General features: G+C 46.2%; 1 protein-coding gene across 1 annotated transcript in view; it reads left to right on the top strand.

Annotated features, from left to right (window-relative positions):
• Positions 1-27,787, top strand: part of SMCHD1 (structural maintenance of chromosomes flexible hinge domain containing 1) — a 1,156,633-nt gene that overhangs the window by 1,034,621 nt on the left and 94,225 nt on the right. The window contains 1 exon segment of the mRNA XM_029591083.1: positions 9,401-9,471. Coding sequence (XP_029446943.1) covers positions 9,401-9,471 — 71 coding nt within the window.

Genomic DNA, 27,787 nt, shown 5'->3' with positions numbered 1-27,787 from the left:
GGCAACCCTAACCTGAAAGGGGATTGGGAGCCGCCACTCCGCCTTTAACGGTGGTCCCTCTGGCTATGCCTCTGCCTCCTTCTTCTGTTCCGGAGCCAGGGCTGCTTGCTCCAGGTCTCCAAGAAGACCTGGACCGGCTGGTTCAGGAGGCCATCGACAAGGCGATGCATTGACTCCAAGTTCCTCCGGCACCGACACCGGTACCAATCATGGAACCGACCGCTAACCTGATTCCGGCAGCGTTGGCACTGCTGCTTTTGAAGATGGAAGCGCTTATCGTCACTTTTCCACCGACGGATCCCGGGTCACCGATGGCTCTGGTGCCCTCTCCACTTACCTTGTCACCAGGAGGAGAAACACCATTCCGCATCCCTCCATCAGGAGTCCTACCGATGCCTCAGCCATCGATGCCGATACATCCGTCGGTACCACCGATCCATTCATCGATGCCCTTGATGCCTTCATCGGTACCTCCAATTATTCCTTCGATTCCTTCGGAACCTAGACCAGGACCTTCAGGGATCCCACCGTCCCATCCCCCTAAGGCTCCTAGAGGGGCAGATGCCGATCCCTACGATACCTGGACAGATGATTCTTCACCAGACACCGATGACTTGCCTTCACCACCTTCTCCTTCTGAAAGCAGAAAGCGTTCTCCTCCAGAGGACCTTTCCTTCATAAACTTTGTGAAGGAGATGTCTGAATTGGTTCCCTTACAATTACAGACCAAGCACGATGACAGGCACCAAATGATGGAGTTGTTGCAATTCCTGGATGCTCCCAAGGAAATAACCTCCATTTCCATTCACCAAGTTCTTCTGGATCTCCTCAAAAAGAACTGGGAACACCCTGGCTCTGTTGCTACAATCAACAGGAAGGCTGACACCACTTATTTGGTACAGACAGCCCCAGGTTTTCAAAAATCTCAAATTGGATCACCACTCTGTTGTCATGGAATCTGCCCAAAAGAGAGCAAAGAGAGCAAAACCTCATACTTCCTTTCTCCCCAGGCAAGGAGCAAAAATTTCTAGATGCCATTGGACGCCGGGTCTTCCAGGGCTCAATGCTCATCTCTCGGATTGCCTATTACCAGTTGTATATGATCCAGTACAATAAGGTCTTATTCAAGCAGGTACAGCACTTTGCAGAGTCTCTGCTGCAGCAATTCCAGGAACAGCTTCAAACCCTTGTAAACAAAGGGTTTGAGGTGGGCAAGCATGAGATAAGATCATCTTACGATATCTTTGACACTGCTACCAGGTTATCTGCAGTTGCTATCTCGGCGAGAAGATGGGTCTGGTTCAAGTCCTCGGACCTTCGCCCTTAAGTACAGGATAGATTGTCTGACCTGCCCTGTATGGGGGACAATCTGTTCGGTGAACAGATTCAACGAACGGTGGCGGAACTCAAGGACCATCATGAGACCCTGAGACAGCTCTCTCTGATGCCTTCTGATTATGCCTTCAAACAAGAAGGATACTAAAAAGGCATTCTTCCATCCAAAGAAGTCCTATCCACCACCGTCTAGGACTCGTTCCACGAGACCTTTCCATAAGGCCCAATCTCGTCAGACACGAAAACAAAAGCCACAAGCAGCTCCTCAGCCAGGCCTTGCTTCCGGTTTTTGACCCCTGCATAGAGAGCAGCAGTCAGCTTCCACTGCGTCACATACCAGTGGGAGGTCGATTGTGCCATTTCAACAACAAGTGACACACATTCACCTCAGACCAATGGGTCCTCGCTATAATCTCTCATGGTTATCACCTGAATTTTCTCTCCATCCCACCAGATTCCCCACCTCGGCTGACGTGGGGAACATCCCACCACTCATCACTTCTGGAACAGGAGGTCTCCCTCCTCTTCCAGTCCAGGGCAATAGAACAAGAACCCTCTTCCCAATGATGCCTAGGATTCTATTCCTGGTACTTTCTAATCCCCAAAAAATCAGGCGGCGTTCGTCCAATTCTGGACCTACTTGCCCTCAACAAATCCCTCCAACAAGAAAAGTTCAAGATGGTAACCTTGGGTTCCCTCCTTCCTCTTCTGCAAAAAGGAGACTGGCTCTGCTCTCTAGACCTCCAGGACGCATACACTCATATTGCGATAACTCCATCTCATCGCAAATACCTGAGATTTCTGGTAGGCCCAAGCAATATCAGTACTGAGTGCTTCCATTCGGCCTCGCGTCTGCACCACGAATCTTCACGAAATGTCTCGTAGTAGTTGCAGCCTTCCTCAGGACTCAAGGTGTTCATGTCTACCCCTATCTAGACGATTGGTTGATCAGGGCTTCCACTCAGCAAACTGCTCTGTCGTCCCTGCATCTTACCTTACATATCCTGATTTCGCTAGGATTTCACATCAACTGCGACACATCCTTCTTAGTCCCATCTCAAACCTTATCATTCATAGGGGCAGACTTGGACACCTTGCAAGCAAAAGCTTTTCTACCCCGACAATGAGCTCTCACTCTCGTCTCTCTTGCACACCAGCTGCAGTCTCAGCGCTACACGACTGCACGCCATTTTCTCATCCTACTGGGACACATGGCTTCCTCAGTTCAGGTCACCCCAATGGCCCGCCTAGCCATGAGAGTCATGCAGTGGACTCTAAGGTCACAATGGACTCAATGTATTCAGCGCCTGTTGACCATTATCCACGTCACCGACTCACTCCGTCAGTCTCGCGCCTGGTGGAAAAATCAGATCAATTTCCTCAAAGGCTTGCCCTTCCAGGCTCCAGACCCTCAAATAATTCTCACCACCAATGCTTCCAATCTCGGCTGGGGAACCCATGTGGCCAATCTGCAGACACAAGGAAATTGGTCTCCAAAGGAAGCCAAACACCAAATCAATTTCCTGGAGCTTCAAGCAATCAGATACGCTCTCAGGGTATTTCAGGATCGCCTGTCCAAGTCATCCTGATTCAGATGGACAACCAGGTGGCCATGTGGTACTTCAACAAACAGGGAGGGATGGGCTCCTACCTTCTGTGTCAGGAAGCTGCGCAGATATGGGCAGAGGCCCTCTCCACTCGATGTACCTCAGGGCCACCTACTTGCTGGGAGTGGACAATGTGTTGGCAGACAAGCTAAGTCGCACCTTTCAACCGCACGAGTGGTCTCTAAACCCCGTAGTGGTGGACTCGATCTTCCAAAAATGGGGTTACCTTCATATAGATCTCTTTGCAACATGTCAAAACCGCAAAGTACAGAACTTTTTCTCTCTCATTCGCAGCCAACACTCACAACCCAGAGATGTGTTCTCCCTCTCGTGGCGACAGGTCTATTATATGCCTTCCCTCCACTTCCACTTCTCTCGGAGACTCTCGTGAAGTTACGTCAGGATAAGGGAACCATGATCCTGATAGCACCTCACTGGCCTCGCCAAGTGTGGTTTCCAATACTTCAGGATCTCTCCATTCGCAGGCACATTCCCTTGGGGAAGGACCCGCTTCTGATTATGCCTCCTCAATCTGCAAGCCTTGTCCCTGACGGCATGGATGTTGAAAGGTTAATCCTTCAGCCACTTAATCTTTCTGAATCAGTTTCCCGTGTCCTGATTGCTTCACGGAAGTCTTCCATGAGAAAATCTTATTCTTACAAATGGAACAGGTTTCAGTCATGGTGCTCTTCTCAATCCCTTGACCCCTTTACCTGTCCAATCACGAAGTTTCTTGACTATCTCTGGCACTTGTCGGAGTCAGGTCTAAAAACTTCCTCCATCAGAATGCATGTTAGTGCAGTAGCCGCCTTCCATAAAGGTGTTGGGGATGTTCCTATATCAGTACAACCCCTTGTAACACGTTTTCTGAAGGGCTTGCTTCACCTCAAGCCTCCATTGCATCCTCCGCTCCCTTCTTGGGACCTCAACCTTGTTTTAGGAAGGCTCATGAAACCACCTTTCGAGTCTCTCCATTCCTGTGAACTTCGCTATCTCACATGGAAAGAGATTTTCCTTTTGGCAATCACTTCAGCTCGCAGAGTTAGTGAGTTACAGGCCTTAGTTACCTATCCGCCTTACACTAAACTTCTGCAAGACCGGTGCGGAGCACTGCCCGGTCAGAGTTTCATCTCAATCAATCCATTATACTGCCTAACTTTTTTCCCAGGCCCCATTCCAATCCAGGAGAGCAGGCTCTGCATACCCTTGACTGTAAACGGGCTCTAGCGTTCTACCTAGACCCTACAGCTGCCCACAGGAAAAGCACTCAATTGTTTGTCTCTTTCCATTCCACCAAATTGGGGCAGCCTCCTGGTTAGCGGACTGCATATCCTTTTGCTATCAGAAAGCAGGCATTCCACTTCAAGACCGTGTTAAAGCACACTCTGTGAGGGCCGTGATGACTTCAATAGCACACGTACGTTCGGTGCCGCATCCTGAAATTTGCAGGGCTGCCACCTGGAGTTCTCTCCATACTTTTACAGCCTACTATTGCTTGGACAAAGCCGGAAGACAAGACTCCATCTTCGGCCAATCTGTCCTGCGTAACCTATTCACAACTTGACATACCAACACCCTTCCGCCTGCCCGTTAGGGTTCAGGATGCCCTCGGCCAAATGCCACCCCTGTTGTTGTGCCTGTTGCACGTCTTGGGTACATTTGGTGCATACTCGGACATCCTCAGCTCGGTACTCTCCCATATGTGAGGACTACCATCCTGCTTGTCCTGTGAAAAAGCAAATGTTGCTTACCTGTAACAGGTGTACTCACAGGACAGCAGGATGTTAGTCCTTACGAAACCCGCCCGCGGTGTTGGGTTAGTTACGTTTCTTATTTTATTTTTCGGCACTTCCTGTAGCTTGTTAAACAAGACTGAAGGGGGACCCCTGCTGGCTGCAGGGTTAGTGCCATGCTGGGAATGCCCAGTAGGTGCCAGTCAAAGTTCTAGAAACTTTGACAAAAGTGTTCTGTGATTATGCTCTATCCTGTGATGTCACCCATATGTGAGGACTAACATCCTGCTGTCCTTTGAGAACACCTGTTATAGGTAAGCAACATTTGCTATCTCAAAGAATATAAATGACCATCATATAGCATAGGTATAAGCACACTAAGGTATGCTTTATAACCTCAACTTCATGCTGAAATTTTTAATCTTCAGTCATTCATGATTCGGATTTATTTATTTTATTTATTATTAATTTTTATATACTGATGTATCATGAGAATATATCGCACCGGTTTACATTAGTTAACAAATATTCATTTAAAAATACTTGCATTTCCAAAATTAAATGAGAAGAAGAAATTACTGCCCCTCACATAGACTCCCTCTGTCCCTCTCTCTCACACTCATAGGCTCCCTCTCTCTCATGCACATACGCACCACCTCATACAGGCTTCCTCTCTCTCTCTCTCACTCACCCTCACCCCACACAGGCTCCCTTTCATTCTCATGCATACATCCTCATACAGACTACCTATCTCTCTCTTTCTTTCACACACCCCTGCACATTGGCTCCCTCTCTCACACACACACATACACATTCACCCCTACACATAGGCTCCCTCTCTCTCTCTTCTCACACACACACAGGCTCCCTCTCTTGTGCACATATGTAACCCCTCATACCGGCTCCCTCACTCTCTCTCTTGCGCACACACACACACACACACCCTCAGGCTTCCTTTCTTTCTCATGCATACACCCTCACACAAGCTACCTATCTCTCACATACACATATATCTCTTCACACAGGCTCCTTCTCTCACAAACACACTCGCACACATTCCCTTTTTCAAGCACACCAGCTCCCAATCTCTCTCTCACACAAACGCACAGACACATTCCTTCACAATCTCCTCACAAAGACTTCCTCTGTCTCACACCCTCTCAGTCTCTCACACAACCACTTCACATATTTTCACCGTGGCCTGTTCCACTCGCGGCATGCCGGGACATGCACTTCCGTCTTCACCATGACACAGCTCGCCAGGGCCTCCTTCCTCTTCGCTGCTGTGTGGCACACCAGGAGCTCCTTGAACGGAATGGGATCTGCTCACGGCATGGTGGTGACAGCTCCTAATTCTGTGCAGAAATGAGAATTTTTGTTCAGGGGGGAATTATGCGCTCTCCAGTAGCGCAGAATTCCCCTAGGACTAAGAGTTTGCCTGATCGAAGGGTGTTGATCAAGCAGTTTAAAGTCCAAACTACAGCAAACAGTCGGGTCTTCTGAGCAGGGCACAGAAGTTTGTTGCCGCTGCCATTTCACATTACAATAAGTGTTACTTTTTTTCTGTGGACATATTTTGTAAAGCGGTTAAGCATATAGTAGATGCAAATGAAAGTGTACAAATAGTGAACATTATTGAAAGAAAAGAAAATATTGAGAAAATAATAGAAAAAATAGAACCAACTAGGTTCACTTTTTATCAAAGAAAATCAATAGCAACAAACCCCATGATTATACCCATTCGGTGGTGAGCAATTCACTTTATAATGGGTTACAAATCCCATATTAATTTAAGTGAATAGAATGTAACACGACTCACTGCAAACATTTGGCTCCCGAATGAGGGTTGTTTTTAATACGTGACACATCATTGGCATTTAGAATAATGTGTTTTTTTCTGTTAGAATTGTTATATCATTACTACGATTTGCATCCAGTTGTTTAAAAATATATGATTGAAGGGTAAGGCAGCTGTGGCAGGAAGGTTTCAGGGAGCAAATATGCCATCTCAAAATCTTGCCGCCTGAAGCGCCGTCTCACCCTGCCCCATTATATAACTGCCCCTGCTTGGCAATATCCATTCTCAGTAGCTTACTCTTTAACCAGGTGGCTGGCTAGCACCCATCGTGCTGCATTTCAGATGCTTCCCCTGCTCTGGATTTCCTGATCATTGTGCCTCGCACTTCCCAATGATATGGAACAGATCTGCTGAACTATGCTGACACCAAGAAGTAACTTGATTTGGCATTCATCAAGAGAAAAAGACAGACAAAGAGAGTATACTCAATTCTGAATCTCAGCAAGGCACCTGAGATAGCTGCCCCCTTCCAAAATGTTTCATATTACATGATAGAAATGATAGAAGAAGAAAAAAGAAAAATCCCACAATTCTCAGTGCAAAGTATGAGTGTTCAAGTTGCCTTATAGTGTCTTATTTATTTATTTAGATTTTTATAGTCCACTTTTTGGCACATCAAAGTGAATTACATTTTCTTCAAACAAACCTGCATATTAGAATAAAGTTAGTCACCAAAATGGCAGGGCCCTTTGGTGTGCACAAAGCAAAATGCTGGCTCAGCTTACGTCTCGTCTGTAAGCCAAAGGCTGTAGGTCATATAACAGCAACTTATGTTTACATATCTCTAGTCTTCAGTGATAGAAAGCACAAACACAAAATTCACAGCCAACCCTACTATGACGGGACCTCCTCCATGTGAGACTTATTTGCACCATACCACAAAAAGATCTCCTCCCTTCTGTCTTATTAGGAAGCACACTAAGCTAGATCTAAAACAATAATGTAAACAGTACCCAAATCAAGTCAACAGCAGCAGAAAATACACCACAGCTTTGGACTTGGCAGAAATTATTGCTCGGATGTAACAGGCCTAAATCATCTCCAAGGGTCATCAGCTTCAAGAGATTTTCAGAAGGAATTTGACAAAGTTCCTCATGAGAACCTTCTAAGAAAAGTAAAAAGTCATGGGATAGGTGGCGATGTCCTTTCGTGGATTACAAACTGGTTAAAAGACAGGAAACAGAGAGTAAGATTAAATGGACAATTTTCTCAGTGGAAAAGGGTAAACAGTGGAGTGCCTCAGAGATCTGTACTTGGACCGGTGCTTTTCAATATATTGATAAATGATCTGGAAAGCAAGATGACGAGTGAGGTTATCAAATTTGCAGATGATACAAAATTATTCAAAGAAATTAAATCATAAGCGGATTGTGATACAATGCAGGAGGACCTTGTGAGGCTAGAAGACTAGGCATCCAAATGGCAGATGAAATTTAATGTGGACAAGTGCAAGGTGATGCATATAGGGAAAAATAACCCTTGCTGTAGTTACACGGTTAGGTTCCATATTAGGAGCTACCACCCAGGAAAGAGATCTAGGCGTCTTAGTGGATAACACATTGAAATCATCAGTTCAGTGTGCTGCGGTAGTCAAGAAAGCAAACAGAATGTTGGGAATTATTAGAAAGGGAATGGTGAATAAAATGGAAAATGTCATAATGCCTCTGTATCACTCCATGGTGAGACTGCACCTTGAATACTGTGTACAATTCTGGTTGCCGCATCTCAAAAAAAGATATAGTTTCAATGGAGAAGATACAAAGCTGGGCGACCAAAATGATAAAGGTGATGGAACAGCTCCCCTATGAGGAAAGAATAAAGAGGTTAGGGCTGTTCAGCTAGGAGAAGAGATGGCTGGGGGGGGGGGGGGGATATGATAGAGGTCTTTAAAATCATGAGAGGTCTAGAACAGGTAAATGTGAATCGGTTATTTACTCTTTCGGATAGTAGAAGGACTAGGGAGCACTCCATGAAATTAGCATGTAGCACATTTTAAACTAATCGGAGAAAATTATTTTTCACTCAACACACAATTAAACTCTGGAATTTGTTGCCAGAGGATGTGGTTAGTGCAGTTAGTGTAGCTGGGTTTAAAAAAGGTTTGGATATGTTCTTGGAGGAAAAGTCCATTACCTGCTATTAATCAAGTTGACTTAGTAAATAGCATGAGTAGCATGGGATATACTTAATTTTTGGGGACTTGCCAGGTACTTGTAGCCTGGATTAGCCACTGTTGGAAACAGGATGCTGGGCTTGATGGACCCTTGGTCTGACCCAGTATGGCAATTTCTTATGTTCTTAAAAGTTTGTTTTAGGGGGTAAGGAGAGAGAAGGCTAGGCATCTGTTTCTGCAGCAGCTTGCTAGTGCCACTTCATGATTTTCCTTTTTTAAAAAGGGCATCAAGAATAACACCAAGACTCCAAGCCTGACTCTTTGGGATAATAAATGCTCATTAATAAAGAATAATGAAAGTTTTGTCAAAAGAAAATATAACATGTAATTCTAGCAAATTACCATTGAATTTTATTGTCAAAACAAAAGGTAATTTCAAAATGTTTTTCCATATCTGATATCTTCAAATTGATATGTAGTTGTAGAGCTCAGGAAGGTTATACCACAGTTGAATATTTGATTGAAAGCACTTAATGACTACAAGATTTTAGTATATTTTCCTTATGCTGCTCTCGACCATAGATTAATTTAAAACAATTTGATTTTGAAAGTGACAATTCTAGTTTTTGGAATTAGACATTCTCAATATATGATTCAGGATGTAAAATTTTAAATAAAATAGCCTCAATTATAATTTTTTTTATTTTTACCAAGGAAAAAAATGTTCATCACTGCTGAAATTTGTATCTTTTAGTGTTTGGGATGCTCTTAGGAGACACGATCATTTTGGATAATATGGATGCTGCTAATCACTATAGAAAGGAGGTAAGTCATTCTTAGGTAAGGCAAGCATGTGTTCAAAATGGACAAATTGATCTCTTACGTGTTTTGGTATTCCTCTTACATTGTTAAGAGTACGTAGGTATTAAAATAAGACCAAAAGTCCATTGAGTCCAAACTTCATCTCATTGCCGAACATTTCTTTATCTCTATTTATTAGTCTGGTAGAAAGCATAAGAACTGCTATACTAGGTCAGACCAAGGACCCATCAATTTTATTTATTTATTTATCGAGTTTTATATACCGTCGTTCGGTTTCGCCATCACAACGGTTTACAAAGTTTCGATGTTTAACAGAGTTTCCAAAAGGTTCATGTGAATGTTAACATAGATATTGTCGGTTTTATAAAAGTAGTTCGTGGGTCATGTCAAGACCAGTATCCTGTTTCCAACAGTGGCCATTCCAGATCACAAGTACTAGCAAGTACACTGTTGATCGGTTCACAATATTGGATTAGTACTAGTTCTAGCATGCAGCTATATTATCATATTTACTAATCTTTTTCCTCTAAAAATTTGTCCAGTTTACCTTTGAATTGATTTGATATTGTAGCCATAATTACTGCCAAAATGTTCTATAACTTCACCAGTCTTTGAATAAAAATATTCCTTCCTTTGAAGGTGGTGAAATCTATTACCATTCATTCTTTCATTGTGCTCCCTTATTTTGTTTGTAGCTGCTTCAGTAAAATGATTGTCTGCAAGATCCCTGCTTTAATGTCCTTTTTTTAAAAATGTAAATAGCCCCAGTTTGGAAAATCGTTCAGTATAGGAAAAACAATTTCTTTCTGAGGCTGATGTAATGTAGCATACCTTTCTATTCCCATTTTAGCACATCTTTTTTGTGGGGGTTCCTACACAAAAGGTGTTTCCTGGGTTTGGGACCATACTGGCACAGCACCATACACTAATACTAGTCACAGAAATGTGAGTTAACTTTATTATCTCTGACCCAGGGTTAAATCTCCAGTTTAAAAATCAGCACCAAACATTGTGGTACCCAAGGTTGCACCCTCAAGCCAGAGGGATTCTGCTGTGGGACTCATATACTCACTTAATCTCTGAACTACCTTACTTCCTGTAGGCTTCCCTCACTGTACCCCAGGCATACTTGACTATCCTGTAGACTGACATCACCTGTCTTCTCTGCTGGCCATTTTCAAAGTGTTACCATTTCATCTGAAGTTAGTGACCTCAGCTGAACCCCTCTGTTTTAGTGAGTGGATGGGGAGATAATTAGTTGGGGAGAAGTGTTCAGAACAGTCCTTCTAGGTAGGAGGTCGCAGCTTGGACCAGAGAGCCTCCAATGCTTTTAATTCAATAGTTAAGAGATACAAGTTAAACTTAACTTCCACCTCTAACCACTGAAATTATAGTCATAAAATTACTATACTTTTGCTACTTTTTTTTTAGTATACTTGGCCAGCGCAAAAAGGTGTGTTATGCTTGGTGCACCTTTTTACTCTCAATTTAGCATACCTTTTGTTTTATCGTGCTTTTTTATATTAACTCCTGATGTATTTATATACTAGTAGTTTATGACATTGAGCATGTGTGCTAAATTTTAGTGCACAGTGTTTTACTACTGTTTTATTAAATCAGCCTCTTTATTAACTTAATGGCCTACCATTGTATATTTTCTAACATTTGGTTATCTTTCAAGGATGGGTGACCAGAATATAGTAACATAGTAAATGATGACAAGTGAAGACCCAATGGTCCATCCAATCTGACCAGCAAAATGTTTTTAACTGCTGTTTCGTGCAGGTTATCCCCATGGAGAAATGTTACACTAAATTACCACAGGTTATCCCATTTTTTTCATTTCTATCATCTAACCACTAGGGATCCTATGTGTTTATCCCATTACCAATTTTGAACTCCATTACCACTCTTGTCTTCACTACCAGTTCCATGAAGAAGTGCTTCCTGGCATTGTTCCTTGCTATCCTCTTAGAGTGCCAAATCATAACTCTAGTTCTCTAGCTTCTTTTCCATCAGAAAAGGTTTGATTCCTGTGCATTATTAATGCCTTTCAGGTATTTAAAAATTTGTATCATATCTCTCCTCCAGGGTATGCATATTTAGATCCTCCAATCTCATCTCATAAGACTTCCAGTGCAGACCCCACACCATTTTGGTTGCCTTTTTCTAAACTGCTTCCATTTTGCTTCTGTTCTTTTTGAGATATGGTCTCCAGAACTGAACACAGTACTTCAAATGAGACTTCATCAATAGTTTATACAGGGGCATCATAATCTCCTTTTTCCGGCTGATTATGCCTGCCTCTATGCAGCCCAGCATCCCTCTGGCCTTAGTTCTCACCTTATCCCATTGCTTCACTACCTTTGGATCATCAAGACACTACCATCCCGAGGTATCTCTCCTGGTTTGTGCACATCATTCTCTCACCCCATCCCATCACGTATTTGGATTACTGCACCTCAAAGGTATGACACTGTACTTCTTCACATTGAATCCCAGCTACCAAACCTTTGACCACTCCTCAAGCTTTCTTAAATTGCTTCTCATTCTTTCTATTCCTTCAAGTTTTGGGACCAGTTTTGTTCAATATCTTTGTGAGCAACATTGTGGAAGGGATACAATGTAAAGTTTGTCTGTTTGCGGATGACACTAAGATCTTTAACAGAGTGGACACACTTGAAGGAGTAGAGAGAATGAAAAGTGATTTAAGAAAACTTGAAGAGTGGTCGTGACTCAGCAGCTAGGATTCAGTGTCAAGAAGAGCAGAGTCATGCATCTGGGGTGCAGTGATTCAAAAGAGCTATATGTGATGGGGGTGAAGGTTTAATGAGCACAGACTGGGAGAGGGACCTTGGGGTGATAGTATCTGTCAATCTGAAGGCGAAGCAATGTGACAAGGCAATAACTAAAGCTAGAAGAATGCTGGGCTGCATAGAGAGAGAAATAACCAGTAAGAAAAAAGAGGTGATAGTGCCTCACCTGGAATATTGATTTCAGTTCTGGAGACTGTATCTCAAAAAGGATAGAGACTGGATGGAGGCGGTCCAGAGAAGAGCAACCAAAATGGTGTGGGGGGCCTGTATCAGAAGACTTATGAGGAGAGACTGAAGAATCTGAATATGTATATCCTAGAAGAGAGGAGGTATAGGATAGAAATGATGTGGTCCTTCAGATACCTGAATGGTTTTAATAATGCATATTCCTAGAATATTTTCCGGAAGAAAGCAAACAGTAGAACTAGGGGTCTGTGAAAGCTAGTCTTCTTGGAGATGACTAAGATCTGTGACAGAGTGACATACCTAACAGAGGCCTAGATTCATCATTTTGCGATAAATATAGCAAGAATAGCACCCGTGATAAACAAAAAGAGGGGGACGTGGTTAGGGTAATTTTCCTGGTACTGCTTCACATAAGTATTTTACCGCAATTTATTGTACCTGCAATATTTCCACCTTGTATGCTGAAAAGTCCTGAGAGAGACTGACTCTGTAGAGGCTCACCAAAAACATTAACTACGACATTTATACCATTGTAAGAGGGGGCACTAGTAACTCGGGGTGAAGTTTGTGGGGTGAGCTGGGATTTAGGGGGCAATTTTACATGCACACTCATATGTACAAACAGCACAGTTACTATCAGTGAAGATTTAATATGATTTGGAATGATAAAAGATGAGAGTACATTTGTTCCATGTTCTCTCTACCTAGCTTGATTGACTCTACCTAGCTGCAATCAAGCTAGGTACAGAGAACATGGAACAAATGTACTATTCTTTCATCACTGCAAATCATATTAAATCTTCACTAAAGGTAACTGTGCTGTTCATACATATGACACTGCATGTTAAACTGCCCCCAAAACCCATCTCACCTCCCAAACCTCACCCCGAGTTACTAGTGCCCCCTCTTACAATGGTATAAATACCGTAGTTAATGTTTTGGTGAGCCTCTACAGAGTCAGTCTGTCTCTCAGGACTTTTCAGCATACAATGTGGAAATATTGTGAGTACAATAAATTGCGGTAAAATACTTGTGCAAAGCAGTACCAGGAAAATTACCCTAACCACGTCCCCCTCTTTTTGTTTATCACGGGTGCTATTCTTGCTATATTTATCGCAAAATGATGAATCTAGGCCAATGTTAGGTATGTCACTCTGTCACAGATCTTAATCATCTCCAAAAAGACAAGCTTTTCCTTCTAACTCCTCCACAATATCACAAAGATATTGAACAGAACTGGCCCCTCAACTGATCCTTGATGCACGCCACTTAACCACCTTTCTCTCCTCAGAATAGTTTCCATTTATTATAGTCAACCAATTTGTAATCCATTCTACCACTTGGGACCCACTCCTAGGCTTCTCGTTTTATTCATGAGCCTTCTATGCAGAACTGTATCAAAAGCTTTGCTGAAATCCAAGTAAATCACATCACACGTGTTCATCTTGATATAATTGTCTAGTCATCCAGTCAAAAATATAAAGCAAATTTGTTTGACAGGACCATTCTTTGGTTGAAACCATGTTGTCTCGGATCCTGCAACCCACTGGATTATAGATAATTCATTATCCTTTCCATCAGCAGTATATTCATTAATTTTCCCACCACCAAGTTAAGGCCAACTAGCCTGTGGTTTCTAGGCTCCTCTCTGCTACTTTTGTGACTAGGTACCACAACCGCCCTTCTCCAATCTTACTGCACTCCTCCCTTCTCCAAGGGAGTGGAGAAGTACCCTAGTGGGTAGAGCAGTAAGCTACAATTCAGGAAAACTAGGGTTCAAATCCCATTGCTGAGTCCATTGCCTCAGGTACAAACTTACTGGATCATTCATCAAGCTATAAATGTGGTCTAATGCATGATATTTATTGCGTCACAGGTTAGTATGTAAATGTGATGAGTATGCAAAACGAGAAAAATTATGCAAATGAGGGACTCCTACCACATTTTGTGGTAAAATAATGCATAACGCAGGATTTAACATAGCAAATAACATCTTTTTTTTTTTTTTTTTTTTTGCAGTAGAGGGGGGAAAAGGTTTTTATCATGTGATAGCGTCCATTATCGCAGTTTGCGTGATAAAAAGAGGCCTTCTCTCAGACACACCTACACATCCCTACCAGCCCAATAAAAATAGCTTTTCTTACCTGCCCTGTCTTCCTAAAGCTACAGTGTTAGGGGGAAGTGTACTAGTGGTGGGATTACTGGCTGCTGCAGGCTGCTCAACAACAACAAGGACATTGACAACAACAGGCAAGGGAGGTTCAGACGCCTCCTAAAGAAGTACCTGCACCAGAGCCAGAGCTGCAAGCCCCTCTACTGGAGTGCCCTGGCCCACGGCATGGCTTGCCACACAGGAGGGCGTGCAGGTGGTACAGGGAGTGCATCTTTCATCCATGAACAACATTGCTGGGGATGCCAGAAGAACATGTGTTTATAAAGTGTCACCTGAGCTCTCAGGCTATCATGGTATTATATCAAGAGCTCAGAGGGCTCTGGATCCCAACATGGAAAGTTCCCGCGCTATATCGGGCCTCACCAAACTATTACGCGCCCTGCATTTATGGCTTCTGGCTTTTTCCAAACAACAGTCAGGATCGTCAGGAGAATGTCCCAAATGTCTTTTTCCCGCTGTCTGGGCCAGGTCATAACAGCCATACATGGCCGCATTAATCATTACATAAGATTCCCTTTTGAAAGGCAAGGTTAGCTGGACTTGAAGAAAGGTTTTTATGCCATTGCCAACTTTCTTGATGTTGTGAGCGCTATGACTTCACTCACTTAGCCATCATCTCACTCCGTGGCAGGGAGGAGATCTACTGCAACAGAAAGCTCTTCCACTCCATCAAGGCACAAGTGGTCGCTTGACTGTGCATCCTCGACTTGGTTACCAGGTACCCAGGATCTATGCATGATTCCTTTATACTTAGGTACTATGGCCTGTTTGAAAAATTTGAAGACGGCCTCTGCGGTGACGGTTGGCTTGTAGGTAAGAGCGCTGCTTCTTTCTATAGTCCTTCTCTGGCTGTGTGTTTATAGCAAACACCACTGACATGGGAGGCTGTCAGGAATGTGACTGCATCAGTTACATGACAAGTAGCTTGCACAGTTCGGTCTACAAGTCATAGTGCCAGAGCCCAGGTTTCTCTCTCCTTGCTGTAGAGGCCTGCTAATGTTGCATGTCCAAACAATGCACTTGCCAAAAACCTCTGTGTGTGACCGAGCACTACTGACTTTCAACTTGTTAACTTTAAGCAAGTGGTTATTCAAATCCTCCCTCTTGTAGCTGTTAAAATGTCACTTGTCAATCAAAACCTCTTTGTGTCCACTGTGCAGGGACTCCCAGGTGAGGTGCTCTGTCAGCCAGGATGTCAGCCATGATTTGTCTTGATAATCACAAGAGTACACAGGTTCAAATGAAGTTGGCAGCTATGCATTTTGACCCAATCCTAATCAGACAAATGGGTATCTCTGGAGAACATACTGCAGAACAGCCAGGGACATCCACAATCATAGCACAAGGTTGATGTCTTTCAGCCTTGACGTGCAGCAGCTGTGATGTACAGCTTCATTGTTAGAGGAGTACTAGAAACGAGTAGCTTGGTTGTGATTAACATGAACATATTGTATAGGAACCCCAGACACAGTTTTCCATTCAGGAAGATCTGACACATCATAAGCAAGTGCTATTGCATACACATAGCATCACAGTAAAAGGAGGGATGGACTTTGAGTTTGGAAATAGCCTTTTAAGGCTCATGTTAAACTATAGCTTAGCTTCTAGTGTATAATAGTATGCTGTGGGTTGGCAGCGATATCACAAAGTCATGGTGGTGTGAGTGATGCAGCTGTTCTTTCTTTGCTGCAGGAGATCCAGGATATGGTTGGCAGGACCTGGCTTCTCACAACCATCACTATTTCTGACTCGTCAGCGGAGACGAGGTACAATGAGGCCTTATATTCTACCCGCTGTGTCATAGAATGCACCTTCATAATTCTCAAAAGTAGATTTTGCGGTTTGGACAAAATGCGTGGAGTATGCCCAATCCAGAGTCATTGAGATAGTGCTGCTCTGCTCTGTATTCCATAATCTGGGTCTATGGTATGGTATGGTATCCTAGTAGACATTGTTCCAGATCTACCTGAGGATCCCCCATGTCCCCCTGCAGAAGCTTGGGAGGCAACGGACTGGCAGCCAGCTTCGGCAAAGCTTCATACAATGTCTGTTAGTTCTCATCTACTCCTTCCCCTTCCATGGAAGAGAGCCCAGCAGAGTGGTTCCAACTGGTCTCATCTCTGTCTGGATCAGTGTGTAACAGAAACTACTTAGGCCTAGTTAGGCAACATTATGATAATGGAACAATAGGTGCAAAAGACAGTAGTAGGTTTATTTTGTCTAACACGAAAGAAATGTGGCTGGCCTAATGTATTCATAGTGATTGTCAGTCCAAAAGAGTCACGTCTCGCCATAACTTTTGTGTAGGACAGCCAACACAGTGTACATAGCTTGAGCCTTCTTGCTTGTTTCGGTTACTCCTTTGACCCTGTCCTAGCCATCACATGTTGGTGAGATAGTGCATAGATTTTATGGAACTCCAACAGGACCTAGGACATGAAGCCAGGTACTCTATAATTCATAGAAATCACAAGTAGCTTAGCTGCTTAAAAGCACAGCCTGAAGGTACAAGTTGACAGTGACAATCATCAGTCACAGACTCGACAGGTTACAGTCAGATTCCCTAGCTGACAACTGTGTGCATCTGAATATATCTGAATATGTTATTGTTACTTTTCTATTGTTATTTGTTCTATTGTTCTATGTAAAGCCCCTACTCCTTTTGGGCATTTAAAAGTTATATGTAAACCGGAGTGATTTGTAGCTCCTACAAGAACTTCGGTCTATAAAAATTAAAAATAAATAAATAAATAAATAAAATATCCACATGTACATCCGATGCATAGTATCACATGGGCTTGCAAAGACACAGATGTCAGCACTGCCTCAGCTGTTTTTGAGGCAGTGCTGACATCGGAGGGCTCACAGAGCATTCCTTCACTTACAGCCTTTTGGGAAGCACATGTCAAATATCGTGGCAATCCCAAACTTGTCATAGGTCATTGCATGCTAGCAGATCTCATAGGGGGTTGCACACAATCATGCACAGTTGGGCCTTGCTACATCTAGATAAGGAAACAGTCAACTCTCATGTACAGATGGTAACAATCTTGGCCCTTGTCTGTCATGTTGATTATGTTAGCTACTCAGAGAGGCTATACAAGGATGCTGGTATAACTGTATGAACGCTAGATTGGGAATAAGATGATTCATGCCTTCACATGTTGTTGAAATTCACCTGTGAAATGTATAGGTCAGAGTTTATTTAGTGATGACAAAAACAACACCCACATGTCACATAACTAAAGGTTCATCTCATTGAACCCAAGGCAAAGCTGTGTTAGAAGCTGTTAACCTAGCATAACATGTCATAGGTAGCTATTGAGAAATATTGAGATATCAGAGCGCAGCTAGGCCCTTTGCCTATACAGCTCGGGGCTAGTCATGTTTCCTACTTTATGTAAGTACTTAGAAAATATTCAGAGTAGTTTGTTTGTTCTGATTGCTAGGAGTAGTTACAGTCCTTATTGTTTCTGTTATCACCCTTACAGCACATAGGCTGAAGGGTGTGCTGTGGTGTTTGAGCATTATTGACTTTGTGGATACAGAGACTAAGGCAGGTGTGCTGATAGACTCTCACTCATCAGCTCTGTGCATAGCATTAAGGCTAGAGATGGTGAGGTCAGCTGATGACCTCATGAGCCAACAACAAGCCTCTTTCTGAAGTCTGGCACGGTGCCAAATATATAGCCAACTGCTCCCAGAGGTATCATGTGGTTGGCATGATGTCTTCTAAACTTTGTGTTATGTAGAAAGACTAGCATTTTGGGGCACCTGAGGCTTGGAGGAGCCCATGTCTGTAACAATGACAAATCAATGAGCATATATGCTTCTGACAGATGTCTGTCAAGCTTCCAGATGTGAGCAATCTTCTGTGAGGAGTAGTGACTCTGATTACCTCATTAGCAGATAGGGACAAGCTTGGCACAGACTTCATTGATGGTTGATGATGAACAGGCCAGGAACAGCAAAATTAAGCCTCAGTAGGTAACCTAAGTGCTGGAGGTAGTTTATAAACAACAATGTCCTAACAGATGTGTGTGTGTGTCTGTATGACGTGCTGTGTTAGCCTCTGTCTGTATCTGTATCTGGGGATGATGTGGGGCTCATTGTTATCTTCCTTTCCACACCAATGCATAACCAGAACATGCACTGTGTGTGCACCCAGACAGCAGATACTGCCTTTTGATACAAGCAATCCTGTGCTTCCACTCTTTATAATGGATGCTATATCTATCCTAATATGTATTGTCACCAAACATTCCACCGTCACCTGACACTGTTTCTTAATTCAGTGGAGGGGGGGGGGGTGAAAATTGGCAGTGTAAGACCTCAGATATGCAGTACCTTTGAGGGATTTTTTATATTCCACTTTTCAGTACTTCAAAGCGGATTACGTTGTTACTATAGGTATTTCCCCAGCAAAAGAGGGTAAATTGACTTGCCCAAGATCACAAGGAGCAGCAGTGAAATTTGAACCCTGGTCTCCCTGATTTGTAGCCCACTGCTCCACTGGGCTGGAGGAGCCAGCAACTTGATACCTGGGGGCAGGGGGTGGCAGGAGGCCTGTCTGGACCCCTATTTTATCTTCTCTTTTTCTAGACAGTGGCCTTTTTACCCACTTACCTGTAGAAGATATCCTGGTAACTAGAGAGTGAACTTACCACACAAGACAGCATAACTTGAAGCTTACTATGCCATATGTACACACTGGCAAGTTAGGCCTACAGAGAGTCTGTCTTATGTAGCTGCATATGTTTTGAGTGCTTAGATTAGGAGGCACTTTTATCCTGCTGAGTATAGGAGATAGGTTCTGCTGCTAACTGGAGACGCATCATTTGTCCACTACCTAGCCTAATGATTATGCCCCTCTGTCTACTTGCAGCCTCCCAGAAGACCATGCTATCCCAGAAAGTGGCCTCTATGAAAAGCCTATAGAGGTTGTTGTGTGACAACTGCGGTTCAGTCACAGAGATGTGGAGGATAGAGATTCCCCTCTGCCCAAGAGCAGATAGAGATGAGGCTTGCTATTCCTTGGGACCAGACAGACTTGGACAGACTAGCTCCCATCCCTGCACTGTCTTGGGTTGTTGATCTATACACACTTATTAGCTAAGGCTGATCTCTGTTTTATGGACTTTTTCTCCAGGAAACCTCTTTTAAACCCCACAATGCTAGTTGCCTTGACCACATCCTCTAGCAATAGATTCCACAGCTTGATTGTGCACTAAATGAAAATGTACTTTCTACAATTTATTTTAAATCTGTTGGTAGTTGGTTTCATAGAGTGTCACCATCTTTTAGTATTATTCAAAAGGGTAGATAACCATCCTATATTTACTAGGGATGTGTATTAGTTTCAAACAAATGGGTAAAAGGAAAGAAATAGGGTTAAATTTGTTTATTTTGGAAGTCTCCAAAATAAATTGAGAGGGCCCCCAAATTAAAATGAATCCTATTTGTTTCAATCATTTTGAATAAAATTATTTCTATAAGCCATTAAACTCAGAGGGCTCATAGAAATCAATGTGAGAGCACCAGGTATATAGCTAGCAGACACGGGTAGAATGGATATGTTGTCAAGGAGACAATAGGGATGTCATTTTTCCACTCCATCCTATCACCGAGTACTGGATACATGAAGATACACTGGCTCATGAAGACTGAGCCTGTCAGAGATTTGCTGTGCATTCCTTCTTAAGGCATTGTCTGTGAAGAAGGATGCTGTTTGAGCTCTCTGAGTTCCTAGATAACTTTTCCTAAACAACATTTTGGCTGCTGCCCATTTTAGACTGTCACTGTGCCAGTCACACTATAGAGGAAAGCAGCCAGGCAGCACTGCATCAGAAGCTCTGCATCAGAGCATACTGTTCTTTTTTTCCTTTCTAGAGACTGGAGGCACACTGGAGAGTTGCTTGCAGAGCTGCTACTGATTTTGTCTCTGCCTGGCTGGGCAACGGGCTCAAGATGAGCACTGAGAGCAGGGCAGAGACTGAAGCATACCGTGCTGTGATGTGAAGCTTGCCACTAAGCTCAACAATGTCAGAGAACTAGTGCACACAATGTGACACAATGCGTTGTCTCTGTGTTCACTGCACACACACATTAGCGTGCACAGTCAGCGGGTATTATGGTACCACTGAGAAATAATAAATCATTTCCTGGCGTGTAGCCAGATGGACTCAGGACAAATGGGATAGTATCCGCGTGCTAGCAGTTGGAGACGGATCTGACGTCAGCACGGGGGCGTGTATATATCCCCACAGGAAGCGCAGCTGTTCAGTAATTTCCGTCTCCAAAGCAGTTTGGAGTGCCTGCACGCTGGTTCAGCGTGCTTTCCAAGACTACTTTCATTTTTGTTTTCTTCTCTTCTAGATTCTACTTTACCTTTCTTCAACACCTTTTTGAGCCCCGCGCTCCTCAGGGGCCGTTCTGGCCGTGCCCCCCAGTTGAGCTTCCCGGGGTGACTGCCGTGGTCCCCCGGAGGTGGAAGTCCTCGGTCCCGCCGAGGCCCTCGCTCCCGGCGTGGACGAGGTAGCGGGTGCAGTGCCTCAACCGCGGCGGTGAAAGGTATCGGCCCTTTCCCCTCGCAGCCGGAGACCGCCTGTGATCCTGCCCGGCAGCGCTGAAGATTTGGTAAGGCGTACGTCTCTTCACCCAGGTCTCCGCTATCTAGAGGACCGGCGGCGTGGCAAGCCGTGGAGGACGCCGTTTGTGGCCTTACTCAGGTATTCCGCGCCTGTAATGGGCGCGGCTTTCTTTCCTCCTTGTTCTTGCTTATTGGCTGCCACTGTGAGTATGTGCCGCATATCGCTGCTGTATGTCTATTGACTGCCGTTGGGTGTATATTGCTACCTGCTTAGCATTGTGCGCCTATTCTGCTCGGCGCCTATTGCTGCCGCACACTGTTGCTCTTGTGCGCCTGTTCTACTCAGCGCCTCTTGCTGCCACAGCCTGTTGCTATTGTGCGCCTGTTATTTTCAGCGCCTTTTGCTGCCGCATACTCTGGCTATTGTGCGCCTGTTTGTACTCAGCGCCTATTGCTGCCGCTTACTATTGCTATTGTGCGCTTGTTTTGCTCAGCGCCTATTTGCTGCCGCTTGCCTTTGCTATTGTGCGCTTGCTCTATTCAGCGCCTATTGCTGCTGCTTACTATTGTTCTTGTGCGCCTGTTCTATTCAGCGCCTATTGCTGCCGCTTACTATTGTTATTCTGCGCTTGCTCTATTCAGCGCCTATTGCTGCCGCTTACTATTGTTATTGTGCGCCTGTTCTATTCAGCGCCTATTGCTGCCGCATACTATTGCTATTGTGCGCCTGTTCTATCCCGCGCCTATTGCTGCCGCATAAGAAGCGCACGCTTGCTATATTTTGCTCATGGATCAGCTTGCGGCTGCGGCCGCAGCGGCGCCGCCGCTTGCCCTAGACGTTTCAGCTCTGGGCCTCTGCTCTGCATGCCACCTTCGTGCCACGCGCGGTACTAACCCCGACTCCCTATGTACCCAATGTGCGGCGGCCGGGGGACCCTCCGGCCAGGACCAATCTCAGCCGCAGTTTTTTGACAGTTCACCTGCGGCTACACCGGATTTGGGAGGCAGTCTCAACCGCTCAGGAATCCCGGGGGATCTTGTACCCCGGCGTTTTGAGGCTGCTTCCATTTCCTGGGTGGATCTTTTTCAGGGAATTCATGCCTTTGTCCAGATGCAGACGGCTTCGCGTCCTGGCCCTACGGTCCCTGCTGCGCCTGTTCTTCCGGCGGTTGCTGCGGTTCCTGCGGTGGCGGCGTCTACGGCGCATGCTGCGGCTGCCGCCATGATGGCAGCCTCTAGGGATCCTGTTTCTGGACCCTCGCAGCCTTCTCGGGAGCGGGACCTCCCACCACTGGACAGCCCCGATCAGTCGGACCAGGAGGTTTCACCGGACGAGTCCGAACTCCCGGACGAAGGGGACCTCCCCCCGGGGATTGCACCATATAGGACTATGCGGCGCTTTTTCCCTAAGGAGGACCTCTCGGACCTCGTGTCTCAGTGTCTGGCGGAGTTGGATATCACTGGTCCCAGTGCTTCGATTCCTTCTGCGCAGAACCCCCTGCTGGAAGGTCTTCGTCCTACAGCCCGCCATTTTCCTTTCTTGCAGGCAGCTCAGCAACTCATTGATTTGGAGTGGGCTGCACCGGCGGCCTCATTTCAAGGGGGCCGGGCCCTGAAAGGCATGTACCCATTGGCACCGGCTCTCCAGGACCTCCTGGCATGCCCTCAGGTGGACGCCTTAATTAGCGCTGTGGTCAAGCGCACTACCATTCCTGTGGAAGGGGGTACGGCCCTCAGGGAGCCCCATGACAGGCGGATGGACGCCATTCTGAAGCAAAATTTTGAGGTGGCAGCTCTTTCTTTGAGGATTGCGGCCTGTTGCACGGTGGTCACTCGTGCCTGCTTGTCTCAGGTCCGGAACAACGCTCCGGCGGCTGACATGGAGCCCGCTCTTTCCTTCCTCACCGATGCCGCATCGGATTTGGTTCGTACCACGGCTAAGGGGGATCTCGTCTTCCGTGGCCGCCAGGAGACACCTATGGATCCAGCCATGGTCCGCTGATACACCTTCGAAGTCTCGCCTCATCAAATTGCCCTTTCAGGGCTCGTTTCTGTTTGGCAGTGACCTGGATAAGCTAGTCGCTACCTGGGGTGCCTCTCCTGTGCCTCGCCTACCAGAAGACCGGTCCAGGAGGGGACAGCGCTCCATTCCACGGCCCTCCAGGGGCAGGAGTTCACAGCGATTTGTTCCATATAGAGGGCGCTACCAGACGCCGCGTCCTCCGGCCAGGAATCAGTCCTTTCGGTCCAGGCTGCGCAAACGGGGGACCGGGCCGGGCGGGGGTCCCGGTCGCATCCCACAATGAGAATTTGCTGATTCATCTGGTGGACGAAGCCATAGGGGGCAGGTTGACCCTCTTCTACCCCAGATGGGTCGAGATCACGTCGGACCAGTGGGTTCTCGCAGTTATCCGAGAGGGGTATTATCTGGACTTTCATCATCTTCCTCCGGACAAGTTTGTGGAGTCTTCATGTTCCCCGCTCAAGAAGGCAGCATTGGAGGCCACCCTGACGAGGCTCCTGACCTTGAACGCCATCCTCCCAGTGCCTGCCTGGGAAGTGAATTCTGGACACTATTCCATTTATTTCATAGTACCCAAGAAAGGGGGCACTTTGCGGCCTGTTCTGGACCTCAAATCCCTCAATCGGTACTTACGGGTACCGAGGTTTCGCATGGAAACTCTGCGTTCCGTCAAAGCCGCAGTCCAGCCCGGAGAGTTCCTCACGGCATTAGACCTGTCCGAAGCCTATTTTCATATTCCGATACATCCAGATCATCAGCGCTACCTACGCTTCAAGGTTCTGGACCGCCACTTCCAGTTTCGAGCTCTCCCCTTTGGGTTGGCCACCTCCCCAAGGACATTCACCAAGGTGATCGTAGTTGTGGCGGCGGCACTCAGGCGGGAAGGGATCTTGGTCCATCCCTACCTAGACGACTGGTTGATCAGGGTGAAATCCCGAGTGGAGAGCCTGCGGACAACCGACAGGGTGATCGCCCTTCTGGAAAGCTTGGGCTGGGTCATCAACCTCAGCAAGAGCTGCCTACAGCCTTCCCAGTCCATAGAATATCTGGGGGTACGGTTCGACACTCGGGCGGACACGGTCAGTCTTACGACCAAGAGACAGTTGAAACTTCGGCAGCGTATCCAGTATATGGTGGGAACCAGTCGGCCATTAGCTTGGGATTATCTGCAGGTTCTGGTTCTCATGGCATCCACCGTGGACGTGGTGCCTTGGGCACGGGCCCATATGAGACCACTACAGCATTCCCTGCTCTCTCGCTGGAGCCCCCATCACCGAGCCTATTCCACGCACCTCCCTCTACCGGTCCTTGTTCAGACCCAGCTGCGGTGGTGGTTGCTGTCCGACCACCTGAGCAGGGGGGTCGAGGATGTCCTCGCCCACGTGGATCTTGCTCACCACGGATGCCAGCCTAAGCGGCTGGGGAGCACATTGCGAAGAACTCACCGCGCAAGGGCGCTGGAACTGGGAGGAGTCCACATGGAACATCAATCGCCTGGAAGCCCGGGCAGTCAGACTGGCCTGCCTTCGTTTCGCTCCACGGCTGCGGCACAGAGCTGTCAGAGTGATGTCCGACAACGCCACCACGGTGGCCTACATCAACCGTCAGGGCAGAACCAGAAGTCGACAGGTATCTCTAGAAATCGCCCCACTCATGGTTTGGGCAGAGGCGAATCTGCGGGACATCTCCGCCATCCACATTGCCGGGAAGGACAATACCACAGCAGACTTCCTCAGCAGAGAAAGCCTGAATCCAGGCGAGTGGCAGCTGTCCCCCACAGCTTTCCAGATGATTGTCGATCACTGGGGGATCCCGGCCATGGATTTACTGGCAGACAAGTCCAATGCTCAGGTACCCAGATACTTCAGCCGCAGACGCGACCCGTGCTCGCACGGCATCGATGCTCTGGTCCAGCCGTGGCCTCCGGGGACTCTCCTATATGCCTTTCCCCCGTGGCCTCTACTGGGTGCCCTCATCCACAGGATTCGGTCACACCAGGGCCTAGTTCTTCTGGTGGGCCCGGACTGGCCAAGAAGACCCTGGTACGCGGACCTCAGATGCCTACTGGCAGGGGAGCCTCTCCCCCTGCCTCCTCTCCGGGACCTTCTACGTCAAGGTCCCATTCTGCACGAGGATCCGGCTCAGTTCTCGCTTACGGTCTGGCCATTGAGAGGGCTCGACTGAAGAAAAAGGGTTACTCGGGGCCTGTGATTAATACACTCCTCCGGGCTCGCAAGTTTTCCACATCCCTCACCTACGTACGGATCTGGAGAATTTTTGAAGCATGGTGCGACTCTCTTGGCACCAGTCCACATGCCGCCACTATTCCTATTGTGTTGGATTTCCTGCAGGATGGGCTTCAGAAGGGTCTCTCCCTCAGCTCCATCAAGGTTCAGGTAGTGGCACTATCGTGCTATTGGCCCAGGAGAGGTGGCAAGACCATCGCCAAGCACCCTGATGTTTCTCGTTTCCTGTAAGGCGTCAAGCATATTCGTCCGCCACTAAAGTGGCCTGTACCCTTATGGAACCTTAATCTGGTTCTGGATTTCCTCGAGGGATCTACCTTCCGACCCCTTCGGGGCTTGTCTCTACGGTCTCTAACCCTGAAGTTGGTATTCCTGCTGGCCGTATGCTCCACCCGCCGCATCTCTGAACTACAAGCGCTGTCCTGCCGTGATCCCTTTCTACGTATCACTTCGGAGTCTATCCATCTTCGGACGGTTCCCTCCTTTCTCCCTAAAGTGGCTTCACAATTTCATCTTAACCAAACCATATCCTTGCCTACCACGGTAGGTTTGAAGAAATCTGAAGAAGGCCGTTTATTACGCCATCTCGACATCGGCAGATTGCTGCCCAGGTATCTGACAATGACTCAAGACCTGTGGAAGACAGACCATCTGTTCGTCCTACACAGCGGGAAGAAGCAAGGTGAAGCGGCCTCTCGGCCCACCATTGCCCGCTGGATTAAAGACGTTGTCAGAGCCGCCTACGTGGAGGCTGGGAAGGCTCCGCCTCTACAGGTTAAGGCTCATTCTACCAGAGCCCAAGCGGCGTCTTGGGCTGAATCCCGGATGCTGTCACCGGCGGACATCTGTAAAGCGGCGACATGGTCCTCCCTCCATACCTTTTCTCGGTTCTACCATCTGGATGTCCAGGCCAGGGAGGACTCGACTTTTGCGAGGGCGGTACTACATGGTCCTCAGGCAGCCTCCCGCCCAGGCGGGGTGTAAAGCTTTGGTACATCCCATTTGTCCTGAGTCCATCTGGCTACACGCCAGGAAATGTTGAGATTACTTACCTGGTAATCTTGTTTTCCTTAGTGTAGACAGATGGACTCAGCATCCCGCCCAGCTGCCTGTGTACATGGGTTTCACCGATTCCAGGTAAGCCTTTGACATTTGTTTTCCTAAGAGCGTACACTCTGCCAATGTCCACGCCTTCCGGTTGGGAAGGCTGGCGGTCTCCAGCCACTGTCAATCGGTCAGGGGAGGCCTGTTTTCACTTTTTTCTTTACTTTTCATTGAGCGTCAGTACACACATCCATAACAGCTTTTGCAAGGAAGATTACTGAACAGCTGCGCTTCCTGTGGGGATATATACACGCCCCCGTGCTGACGTCAGATCCGTCTCCAACTGCTAGCACGCGGATACTATCCCCTTTGTCCTGAGTCCATCTGTCTACACTAAGGAAAACAAGATTACCAGGTAAGTAATCTCAACATTTTAATATCCACATCCCCAGTGACAGAATCAATTATGTCAGGAATAAGGAAAAGCAGAGCAGGTAAAGAAAATGTTTCCAAAATTGGCCAGGTTGGCAGTGCTAGCAATAACCAAAAAAGTAGTCCTAAACCTAAGCTGAAGCAGGATTTCTTCAAGACTAATAAAGCATCCAGAAGAAACTGACTTACGGAGATGAGCATTTGCTACTGCAGAGTGCAGATGACCCTGAGCATTTTTCACTCCATTCTGTTTTTGAAAAGAGGGAAAAGATGGCAGACTATTTGCAGGCAGTGAGTAGCAGAAAGTGAAAGAGGTAGAAGAACAGGAATGCCCAAAACAGCAGCACACTCTTCTTTGCTCACTAGAGATAATGCAGTGAAGGCAATATTTTCCTCCACTGATTCAGATGAAGAGCCTTTTCGTGGCTTGTCTGAATTGGAAGATACTGGAAGAGGAAAATTTGGGAGTCGTATAATTAGTGTCTTAGCATCATCCAGTTCATTGATGGGGAAGACAGAGCAAAATGAGGATAGTGATAAAGAGCAGGCAGCACAGGTAGAGAGCACGACTGATGCCCCTGGCATTCTTCCTCAGAGTCCACCCTCTACCTCAGCTCCAATGCCAGTATCCTTCACTAAGGATATAGAAAAAGCATCATGGAAGAAATCCATGATCTGGAGGTACTCAAGATTACAAAGGACCCATGTTTTGCAAAGAGTAATCACTGTGCAAAGGATGTCATTCAAGTGAATCAAATGGGGCACCTGCAGAAACAGCACCCACTAGTACCGGAATCTGGGAAACATAAG

This window comes from Rhinatrema bivittatum, chromosome 2 (genome assembly GCF_901001135.1).
Source record: "Rhinatrema bivittatum chromosome 2, aRhiBiv1.1, whole genome shotgun sequence".
Classification (NCBI taxonomy): domain Eukaryota; kingdom Metazoa; phylum Chordata; class Amphibia; order Gymnophiona; family Rhinatrematidae; genus Rhinatrema; species Rhinatrema bivittatum.
Note: the sequence above shows the minus strand (reverse complement) of the source record. Positions and strands in the feature narration are given on the sequence as shown.